The sequence below is a fragment of the Gymnoscopelus microlampas genome (assembly GCF_963454915.1).
Source record: "Gymnoscopelus microlampas genome assembly, chromosome: 13".
Classification (NCBI taxonomy): domain Eukaryota; kingdom Metazoa; phylum Chordata; class Actinopteri; order Myctophiformes; family Myctophidae; genus Gymnoscopelus; species Gymnoscopelus microlampas.
The window spans coordinates 30,451,528-30,463,880 of NC_139950.1; the positions used below are offsets into that span (position 1 = coordinate 30,451,528).

At 45.4% G+C, this 12,353-nt stretch overlaps 1 protein-coding gene across 1 annotated transcript; it reads right to left on the reverse strand.

Annotated features, from left to right (window-relative positions):
* Positions 1 to 935: 935 nt before the first annotated feature.
* Positions 936 to 12,124, reverse strand: zbtb18 (zinc finger and BTB domain containing 18). Its single transcript, XM_084075897.1, has 2 exons — positions 11,849 to 12,124; positions 936 to 5,959 (listed from the first exon to the last, which is right to left on the reverse strand). Exon 2 carries the CDS (start codon positions 5,940 to 5,942, stop codon positions 4,251 to 4,253), a length of 1,692 nt encoding a protein of 563 aa, XP_083932023.1. The 5' UTR covers positions 5,943 to 5,959; positions 11,849 to 12,124; the 3' UTR covers positions 936 to 4,250.
* Positions 12,125 to 12,353: the final 229 nt, after the last annotated feature.

Consider the following 12,353-nt stretch of genomic DNA (forward strand, 5'->3'; position numbering starts at 1 on the left):
GTGTGTGTGTGTGTGTTGGGAGCTTACTGAGACCATCTGTGGCAGTGGCCTAATGAACGGCACTCCTTGGCCTCAGAGTGCAAGGGCTCTTAATGCATCTGTAAGAGCAGGTTTACTGAGCAGCAAGACATTAGCTAAAGCTGATTTCTTTGCTAGAAAACTGTACTTCAGGAGCTTTGGCAGCAGGCTGTGTGTGTGTGTGTGTGTGTGTGTGTGTGTGTGTGTGTGTGTGTGTGTGTGTGTGTGTGTGTTCTCAACAAGCTGCTGCACATTTCCTCAGGTCCAGCCCACGCCTTAGCTACAGCAGCCAGATATATCAGGAGTCACATGCATGTGCACAAAGAAATGCACAGAAACACAGCAGACCGTGTCCAAGGAGAGCTCAAGCTATACACACACACACACACACACACACACACACACACACACACACACACACACACACACACACACACACACACACACACACACACACACACACACACACGTTGTGCCATCCACCCACATCACATGTCACTGAGGGACAGGATGCCAAAACCTCCTGCGTTGACCCTTCTGGATGTACAGTATGTGTGTGCGTGTGCGCGTGTGTGGCTTGAGTTCTGCTTGGACATGCAAGTGCATCACATCACGGTTACAAAATAAATGATAATAAATAAGTAAGTAACAGATACACATTTTTCAATAAAGTACCTAATGAAATTACATGATGAAATTTAAAGTGGTGAGAAATGCCAAAATGTAATTTTCCCCTGTCAGTTTAGTGAGTTGCATATTAGTTACATATATATGCATGGTAATTCATAAGTGCGAGGTAACTTTATGTCGCCTCTGCTGCAACATCTAATAGCTTTACCACATGTAAAACATTTTCACAAAATTACATGAAAATACAACAAATACTATTATTAAATAGACCTTGCTGCTTACACCTATCGGTGGGGAGAAAGAAAACAACACAAATTCACATGGAAGGTTGAATTTCAAGAATCTTATAATTTATTGCAGTCTTGCACACAATTTAAAAATGTCAACAACGGCACACCAAAAAATTACAAAACTAAACACCATTAGAATTCACTCCCCTCGAGAGAAACAGAATCAAACCAGCTATGATTGTCAAAGCTAAAAAACGTCTAAATCCATAAAAATACCGTAAAAGAAAAAGCAAAGAACAAAAAAAACAAAAAAGGAAATTAAACCCAACAAATCTCAAGGGGGAGCAAATATATTTGAATCAAATTCTGCTTCTTTTTCCCAGACAATGATTGTCCTTTTTCAAATAGACTAATTTATGTCAACGCCTCTCTTCCCTCACACGCCTTCTGTCTCTCTGTGAATTGTCGCTGACATTTTAAACATCATTTTGTACATTTTTCAGATACTTTGCTAAAATCTCCCCAGTGTCTTTTTTTTCTCTTCTTCAAGTAAGCACAGCGAGGATGATGGAGATGTTTTGTCAGGCTGGTTAGTTCACAGCATCTTGAGCGGGGCAGACATAACTCCCACCTCCACCGCACGCACACACACATACATACACACAGCCCAAAATACAGCAGTTTAAGGCGGTCAAGTACAACCAGCGGAACAGAACAGCAGTAATGATGCAAATGTCGACAGGTTATGGAGTGAACCCGTTACGCAGGGATGCTGCAAGGGACACACAAACATTTGATGTAGGACAGAGATTGGTTGACAGCACTGCAATAAAATGCTATAGGGCCGCGGTGGGGACTTGGCATAATCGAAGCCATGTCACCAGCTGACAGGGTGTCAACTGAGACCGCAATAGTTTTTTGATTTCATGTCATTTAACTTAAAATTTGATTTCATGTCATTTAGCTTAAAAAGGTGCAATCATGCATGCCAATTCTCTCCCGACACAAATAAAGGATTATGTTTTCAGTAGAAACCACACACGAGCACACACACACACACACACACACACACGGGGGGTGTGTACACTCTTTCTCTCTCTCCCACACACACACACACACACACACACAATCCTATACAGCTCTCATGCTAGAAGTTCGGCTTCACACTGCTGCAGCCAATGTGAATTGGACTATACCAAGCCAGTGTGAGTTGGTTCACTATAACGGAACAGCTCGCCACGGCACAGCTTGGAGTGTTATCGTGACGAGACAGTGTGAAAAAGACAACGGACTGTCTCCTCAACTTTCAGCAGGACAACTTAGTTTCAACTTCTCTCCTTCACTCCCTCTCTCTTTCTCTCTTTCTCTCTATCCCTTAAATCCTAGCCAGGTCAGAACCACACACCGAGATGGAATAAGTGTGTAATGACCATAATGAATTGAGAAATGGCTTGATGATGCCTGTGGCAGGACAGGAGTGCGACAGGAGAGATGGACATCTGGGGACACATATACAGCAGTGGACAGATTCAACGCCTGAGGACAAGGAGGAAGAAGTGCTATGCGGACGGAGACCTTCAGTAGGTTGACTTGACTAGTCACAAACTAGCCATGTATACACACACACACACACACACACACACACACACACACACACACACACACACACACACACACACACACACACACACACACACACACACACACACACACACACACACACACACACACACACACACACACAGCAGAGAAATCAGTGCACACGCAGGCTTCAAAATGCTTCATAATCACTTCACAACCCAGCGGAGAAAAAAAAACAACATTCTTTCAGGAGCTCAGTGAAGTGAGAGACCCCCAAGGAAGGAGCAGAAATAAAGAATAGAGCTCACCCCCTATTTTCACTGTCCAAGTCTAATGTTCAAAATGCACTCCCCCCTACCTTTTCCCCCGATGCAAAAAAAAACGAAACAATACCTTAAGACAGAAAATAAATAAAATAAATCATATTTTCATGCATCTTTTTCCATAGCTGTGAGAATAATATTCAGTATTTTCCAACAGACTGCACCCTGGAGTAGTTATTCACAAAAGAAAAAGGAAGAAAACAAAAACAAAACTGAGAACAAAAAAAGAAGCCTGTTGTCAAATATTTGATCAATTACAATGTGTACAGTAATACAGCAAATTCACATTTTCTTTTTAAATATACAGGTTGGACATCATGCAACAACAGCAGGTCCCATTAAAAAACAAAACAAACAAAATCATTAAAATAATAATAATAAAAAACTCCATAAATGATTAGGCTTTAAAACTATAGCATAATAATATACAACCAACTTAAATTAAATACTTTTTTTAACAAAGATGTTTTAAAGACTGAAAGCTAGATTTAAGAAGAAAAAAAACTATAACAATGATAATAATAATAATAATAACAATAATCATAATCATAATAATCATCATTTGTAAAGGACTTTTTTCATTACATTTTTTAGAAAATACTTCAACAAATTGAGTGGACGTGGAAAAAAGGAGGCTGTGCAGTGCATGAGTGCCGTCAGTTTGTCTGTCAGTCAGTCAGTTTTCTCCCGAACACGCGCCACGCCAAAGAGCTTAACGAGGGAAGCGGGGAGCGCTTCGCAAACGACACCTCCATGCCAGTAGAAAATAAAAATAAACACACACAGAAACACACATACAAACTCGCTGTCACACGCGCTCGCACACACACACACACACACACTTGATGAAATGTTTGCCAGAGTAGTCAGTAGCCTCATACACACACATGTCATCTACAACACGGTGTGTGTACGTGTGTGTGTGAGTAAATGGTATGGACTTATCATGATCACAGTACCCGTTTAGTGTTTTAAAGGTTTATCACTTCAGTGTGTGTGACCTGAACTCTTGCCGTGTTTCTTCTTTTTTTTTACATGGGTCTATCAAGGGGACGATAACCATAAGCTATTTGCTGGAGACTTGTGTGTGTTGAAACACACACAACAAGATAAAACAATCACGGCAAGAACACTCTCACCTGGACCCATACTCTAAGACGTGCTTAAAAAAAACTGAACAAAAACAAAAAAATGATCAGAATAAAATAGAATAAAACAAAAGGACCTCGAAAAAACAACAGCCAAAACAGAATTCAGTAGTAACATTTTCATGTGCTATTAAAGTGCAATTGAATGAGATTTGCGACGTACAACAAACATGACTGATTTCCACTCAGAATTTCAACCCCTTCACCGCCGTCCTATCACACCTCTCTTCTCTCTGTTTTCCCCTCTCTCTCCCTCCCTTCTCCCATCTCTCTCTCACTTCCTCTCTGCTCTCCGTTCCAACCCCAGAGTAGTCTTAGGTCTATTTCCACAGTTCCTGGGAGCTGTCCTCGATCGCCCAGTCCCTGACGTTGGGCAGAGCCAGTGGTTCGCTCTTCACCGACATGGAGTTGACCAGTTCGCAGTGGAACTTGCGGATGTGTCGGTAAAGGTCGCCCGACTGCGTGAAGCGCCGTTCGCACCATTTGCACGCATGCGGTTTCTCGCGCGTGTGCACCACGGCGTGGCGGCTGAGGTTGTGCGAGTACTGGAAGCTCTTGCCGCAGGTGGTACACGTGTAGGGCTTCTCGCCGGAGTGAGTCCGCTCGTGGCGCTTTAGCGTGTACATGCACGAGAAGGTCTTGCCGCAGATGGAGCAAGTGGGCACGTTGACGTCCCCGGCCGGCTTGGTGCGCACACCATCCTGCTCCCTGAAGTGGGAGCTGAGGTGGATCTGCAGGATGTGTGGGGAGGGAAAGACCTTGTTGCACAGCGGGCACATGAAGATCTGGGTGTGGGGCGCCGACAGCATGTTGGATACGTAGGGCAGCAGGGAGCTGTCGATGCTGGCCGCCTCGGCCTGGGCACGCTCGCTCTCTCCCCCAAGCATGTCCTCGTCCTCCCTGTTGTTCGTCTTCTCCTCTCTCTCCAGCTCCGTGGCCAGAGAAGCCTCGCGGAGGGCCGACAGGTGGGCTTCCAGGCCCAGCCTACGCTGGGCCGACAGGGGGCCCCCGACCCCGTGATGGCTCAGGCCCCCGTTGGCACTGGGGGTCGTTGCCTTAGCGGCGATGCCACTGTGCTCCATGGCGTAGTCCCTGCCCCCGAGCTCCTCTTCCTCGTCGGAGGCCACGGCCCTCTCCACCTTCACCCTCACTGCGAGCGGGCTTTGCAGGCTGTCAGGTGTTGCCACACCGCTGAAATAAGACTGGTGGTGGTTAGTGTGGTTGCTGCCGGCAGTGGGCTTGACCGATAGGTCCAGGACGCAGTCGGCCGTGTCCGCGGACACTCGCCGGCCCTTGCGGCCACCGCGGGAGCCCACAGAGCGCTGGGACCTCTGAGAGAGAGATCCGGTGGAGCTGGTGGGGCTGCCGGCCGGAGAGATCCGCTTTGCTCCCTCTCCTCCTCCGCGCGTCTCCGCCTCTCCGTGCCCGGGGCTCGCAGTGGCCGCAGCCGGGGTCCCCGCCCTTTCCGAAGAGGGCAGCCTCAGCCACAGCTGCCCTCCCTCCTGCTTAGCCCCTTCCTCGTCCTCGTCGCTGGGCAGCAGGTCGGCGGTGGTGGGCCGGCCCGCGGAGCTGTCGGAGAGGCTGTCCGCCTTGTCCGAGCAGCTGGAGCCTCCGTCCTCCTCCCGCCGCGTGCTGTCGGCCTCGGGCGCGCCCTTCTGCTTCAGACGCTTCTTGCACACCTTGACGATGTCGTACATGTGCAGGTAGCTGGCCGCCGCCAACACGTCCTCCACGGGCAGCGCCTGGAACTGCAGCTTGCCCTCGTACATGAACTCCAGGAGGAGGGCGAAGGCCGGCGCCGTGACAATGTCGCTGTTGAGGTGCACCACGTCTCGCTTGTCCAGCTGGTCCTTGTAGAAGAGGTGGAAGTACATGCTGCAGGAGGCCAGCACGGCGCGGTGCGCCCGGAACTGGGCATCGCCCACCAGCACCGTGGAGTCGCACAGGAAGCCCTGGTGCCGCTGCTCGCTCAGACACTGGAGCAAATGTCTGCTGTGGTCTGGGAACTCCATCCTGCCGTCCTCATAACCTGCACACAGAGACACACACAGATAGAGTTGGGTTAATCAACCGGAACATTTTTTTCCTAAATGTGAGTTCATACCCTTTGAAAGATACTTAAAACAATCTTTAACGAATTGAACTTAAATTTCAAATGTAAATATAAACCGCAGAATCTCTGAAAACTAATTTGAATCAACAAATTACTGCCAGTATCTATAGGACACTGGTGTCCTATTTATACTGGCAGTGTTCCTTCAGTGCAACTTTTTTTTAATTTATAATAACCAACAAAATGACCAAAAAGTTCATACCCTTTGAAAGATACATAAAACAAAGTGAGGCAGGCTAAAGGAATAGCACTTCTTGATTACACTGAGTGATTGTATTACAATACAAATATATATTTGGTAATTATACAAATAAAATACATTAAATTGGCAAAATGCAAGTTATGGTTTTCACGTATGAATTAAAATGTTGTATCAATGCATATAATAATGTGGTAAGACCAACCACTGATCAATGATGACAATTTGAAAGCAAAGAAAACAGGGAGAGAGAGAAATAGAGAGAGAGAGAGATGAATGTTAAGAGATATGAGTTAAAAAAGAGATCATTTAAATAAAATAAATTAATAGTTAGGTTAGATCAAAAATAAAAGGAATACAAATCTGAAACACATTACACTTTAACTGATACGATATACATCCACATACACACACATCATCTCCTGGCTAGCAGAGAAACGCAACTAAAATACATTCATAGTTCCTCAATGAAGAGTAGAGGTTGACCAGTACATTTTCTCTCAAACTAAAGGTCCCCCAGCACACTGAAGATGAATACCTAATCAAAACAGACAGCTGATCGGCAAACGAACAAACAACACATAGTGAAATGGTCCATTCTCCTCTGCCTCCACCATCACAACTGCTCTATACTTCCCTCTAGACTAAATGGACAAAATAACAAATACTAAAAACCATTATAGTGAAAACAAAAGCAAGACATAATAAATTGTTATTTTTATTACAATTCTAGTGTAATAAAAAAAGTGTCCTCAACAAAGCTAGGCTTTACCTTGGGAGATACTTTTTCCACAACTTGAGAGCGAGGGAGAGGCTGACAGACTAATGATCTGCCAGCTACCGATACTCGCCACTGTCTATCCCTTCTCTCTCTCTCTCTCTCTCTCTCTCTCTCTCTCTCTCTCTCTCCTCCTCTCTCTCTCTCACTCCTCTGCCTGCACTCCTGGATTGTCGCTGCTCCTACGCTGGTTATTTTTATTAACCCACTTTGGCCTGGCCTGGCACAGCCCCTTTAGGTAACCGGCTTTCAGCTGCTCAAACTGTCCTCATGAACGCAACAACAGCACACACACACACACACACCCCTACCTACCTAACAACCAACCGCCTCCGCACAGGCTAAGTCTAGCAGGAAAACCGGCCTGTAGAAATAGCAACGTTGTAAAACCAAGACTGCCTGTCCCTCACTTCAGCCTGCTAGGACCAGTTTTACCAGTAAGAGGAATAGGGGAAAAAAAGTTTGAAAACGTCACACAAAGGCTCTTTAGACCTCCTTCTGGGTTGATGTTACCTGCCTTGCTAAAAATAAATTAACAAAATTAGGCGAACACGCACTCATGTCATTTTAATGACAAAAGAGACATCTGCAGAGAGCTCAAGTGTGCGAAAAGGCAATTAAAGAAAAATCCCACCTGTTAACCAAGTGGATTTATCCTGCCTGAGAAAATACATGGCTCCTGCTTTGCGCAGTGTTAACCACAGCAGTTAAATCACCTCATTTGAATGAGACTTTAAACCGACTGCGTGTGTGTGTGTGTGTGTGTGTGTGTGTGTGTGTGTGTGTGCGTGTTCACTCGCACTCCGCTTGGTTCAGACTGCTCCTAATGAGGGAGATTATGGGGACATGGGTGTATCACCCCTCCACCTCCTATGCCCCCTCCAACCAAACACCCTCTGCCACTCCCTCCCTCCACACACACACACACACACACACACACACACACACACACACACACACACACACACACAAACCTGTGAATCAGAATCAGAATCTTCACATCCGCCCCGCGGACCTCTTCCTCACCCCCTCAACCCCTTTGCCCCCCCCCCAGCGCCCAGAAGAAGAAGATTTACAATACAATCACTCTAAGTGCCCTGCTCGTCACAGCATCAATCCTAATCCTTAAGATGGCTAAAAATAAAGACTGTGGTGAGGAGAGGATGGTAAGGGGACGGAGAGGAGAGGAGAGGAGAGGAGCGAGGCAGCTTTCAGGGGGGCACAGTTAGAGTAGCCTGTCCGCTGGGCACAGGTTGGCCAATGGGTCTTGGGTGAGATGGCTAAGGTAGAGAGAGAAGAGAAGAGAAGAGGGAGGGAGGGAGAGAGGGAGGCCGGGACGGCTGGAGAAGGAGGCTTACCCACATCTGATCCAGCTGACGGGAGCCATATGGCAGCTGCTAGCCAGATAAAGAGATTAAGACTAGGGAGGGAGTGCGATTACAGCTGTCTAGCCAATTCAGGCAGCTCAAATCTGCAACTTCTAAATTAGTCTCCTTCTACTCCGGCCGGCCGACAGCGGGCAGAAAAAAAGAGAGAGACACGCCGGCTGGGTGGACAAGAATGAAATTCAGAATTTGATTTAACTTCCAGAGGACAGATTATGAAATTCAAAAAAACTTAAATGTGTTTTTTTAAATTCATTTGTTTTATTTGCTCATTCTTTAACGAATTGAATTTAAATTTCAAATGTAAATATAAACCACAGAATCTCTGAAAACGAATTTAAATCAACAAATTACTGCCAGTATCTATAGGACAAGTGTTCCTTCAGTGCAACTTTTTTTTTATAATAACCAACAAAATGACCAAAAAAAACTCCCATGCTGCTTGCCCCACAACTTGACTAGGAACTCAACCAAATTTAAACACAAACCTTGAGTTTTAAAATGAAAATAAAACTCTCTGATCTAGAACTTTACTGGAAGAACAGCATTCCCCCGCTGCGATCAGCCATCCAGACACATTGGACAAACAGAATGACAGACTGATGAAAGGTTACAAGTGTACCACTCACCATGTCACACAACTCACACAGGCTTTAGCAGACCCCCGACACAAAACTACTCCGCTATCCCCCAGACCCTCTCTCTCTCATACAAACACACACACATAGACATACACACACACACACACACACACACACACACACACACACACACACACACACACACACACACACACACACACACACACACACGCATGCACCCATACACACAAATTCAACACACAAACGGTACCTGCAGCAGTATGCATCAACTTGATTAAATCCGCTGTAGCAGAATAGCTGGGCTCTCTAGCCAGGGATGGCTGTATCTCTCTTACTCTCATACACTCTATCTCTCTCTCTCTGAATCAATGAGTGGGTAGAAGAGGAGAGGAAAGGAAAGGGAGGCAGGGAAGGAGAAAAAAAAAACACCACGCTGCTCAAACTGCGAGGGACAGATGCAAAGTGGAGGAGATGTTGGAGGGGGAACGAGATACCACCTCCTTCCCTCGCTCCCTCCCCCCTCCCTCCCACCTCTTCCTCCTAACTGGCGCTGATCGGCAGGCACACACACACACACACACACACACACACACACACACACACACACACACACACACACACACACACACACACACACACACACACACACACACACACACACACACACACACACACACACACACACAGCACTAACTCTCCCAGGCTGCCACTGAGGCTCACAATAAAGGACCGGGGAGGGGTGTGTGTGTTTGTGTGTGTGTGTGTGTGTGTGTGTGTGTGTGTGTGTGTGTGTGTGCGTGTGTGTTTGGGGGGGGGGTTGTGGCAGCCTGTCAGCTGCTCTGACATCATCCTCAGATGGAAATGCTACCTCCAGCTGTGCTCTTTCTACAGCCATATGCTGCCTCCTCTACACTCCTGCCACCAGACTCCTCTTTCATTCTACCAACACCACCACCACACCGCCGCACAACTTTGTCTCTCTCTGTCTCTGTCTATCTCTGTCTCTCGTTCTCAGGGATCAGGAAAAGGGTTGGGGCGTGGGGGTTCATTGCTGTATCAGTTAAAAAGCAATTCACCTCCCAATCCATGACACCCCCCCACACACATACAAACCATCATCTTTAGTACTTCTAGAGCTAACACCTCTTGTTCACTGTTCTAATACTTTTAGAGTACTGTACTTACCACTATTATTGTCAATACCACTACTACAGACCTACTACTACCATGTAATACTACAGCTGTTACTGCTGCTACCACTACTTCTACTGCTACAACTATACTAATATTCAGCAGAGAAAAGTTTACAAAATAGGGCAAAAACAGACCTTTTCTAACCTACTTTCATCCTCTATGCTGTGAAGAATTTAAATACCCTGGGTTTCTTTTTTCTTCTTCCTCCTCTCTCTCTCCCTCTTTCTGTCTGTCTGTCATTCTCTCCTTCCAGTAACTATAAACAAAGGCTAACAACGCAGCACATTTGCAACTGACAAGAGCCACGCAGCTGATATTGTTTTCCACTTCTTTACGGTTCAGTGCCTTGCCTTCATTCATTCCCACCCTCCAACCCTTCGGACAACCGACAGAGAAGAACTAATGAAATAAGGAAACAATGGGAACAATCGTATAGACCTCATGAGTGAAATCCTAAACAAAAGGTATTACAAGCCCTTAATGGGCAGAGGGAAAACTTATTACAGCCTCCGCTTTCTTTAGTGAGAAGTAGGTTAAGGTCTACGTATAAGCGTGTGAATTTTCCAGAGTTATTTTTTATAACAAGATAATAACAATTGTAGTATGTTTTGTAATATATACTGTAATATATATATATAACAAGTGTAATATATATATATATATATATATATATATATATATATATATATATATATATATATATATATATATATATATATATATATATATTCGCAATGTAACGTACAACCTATTAAGCATGAGTAACTTTCAACTGATTCACAGGTGCTTCTGCCAAAAACTACATTTATTCTAACTTGAGTTAAAAAAAAAAACTTCAACTTTTAGTTCTGGGTGAACTCCTATCAGACTTCTGAAGACATGAAATTATTTACTTCATATCTGATGCCATCTTTAATTACAATGTTGCCAGGTCCTGGGGGACATGATGGTCGCTACAGGATACAATGGAACAACATTACAAGCCACAGCAACACTTTGATCCCTCGTTTTCTTTTCACTTCTTCCAAGCTATATTATTTCATAACGTGATATTTATGCCCTTTTCGTGATGGGGACTAAGAAGTCCACATAAAAAAAAATTGTGTTCATTTTGATGATCAAGTTAAAGTGGCATGGATTAAAGATCCGGCTTGTCTCCCTAAGTAACTTCATTCCTAAACTGTCAGTCATAACAATAATTGCTATAACCTTTGTCCTGGGCTAGGCTATACTGCTTTAACAGGCCAGACAAAATAACAATACACACACAAGTCTGCAATTTCTTTCCTGACCAGCAACACACATAATAAACATTTAGACACACACACACACAGACACACATACACACACTGACCCACGCAGCTAGCAGCTACAACAGCAGCCCGATCGAGGCTAACTAACAACACACACATAAAAAGTAACGCGATCATAAGCTTCATTATTGAGCTGTTTCTAATAGTACAGGAGGCCCTGTCATGCCAACCACTGCACAACACACACACCACACACAGACGGACGCACACACACAGCCAACTACTGTATTGACACAACACACAGTATGCTAGGAAGCTTTAGCTACTTTTCCACCCTCTCTCTCTCTCTCCTAGATCAGCTCCTTATCGGACTCTGGCATTAAGATCCACTTACAGACAACAAGCTCCAACGTCTTCCCTTCTCTGCCCTCTTCCTTTGGATTCTTGCTCCTCTCTCTCTCCTCGTCAAGGATCCTTCCCCCGGGTTTCCGTTCGGAAAGACAAAAAAAAACTAGATGACTTTACACACTAATTTCCATAACAAGCCGCCGAGGGGAAGCGGAGCAGGCGGGGATATGAGAGCGAGGGGGACGTTGCGGCGGACAGATGTTTCCGAGCTGTTGCTGCTGCTTCAACTCCTGGTGCTTCGACGAGGAAGGAAAAGGGAGAAAAAAAACACTTGACTGGCAGCGAGGAGAAGCCAATGGAGCCGCTGAAGGAGGACAAGAGGAGAGGATAGGGAGGAGTGTTCTTCTCTCTCGGTCGGTGTAGGTTGACACTCCACCAGCCCACAGCAGCAGCAGCAGTAGTAGTAGGTAGTAGCAGTGGTGGTGGTGAGAAAGCAGAAATAATGAAATAAATAAAAAAAGGGCCAACGCCGACTGGTTGTGCGAGAAGCA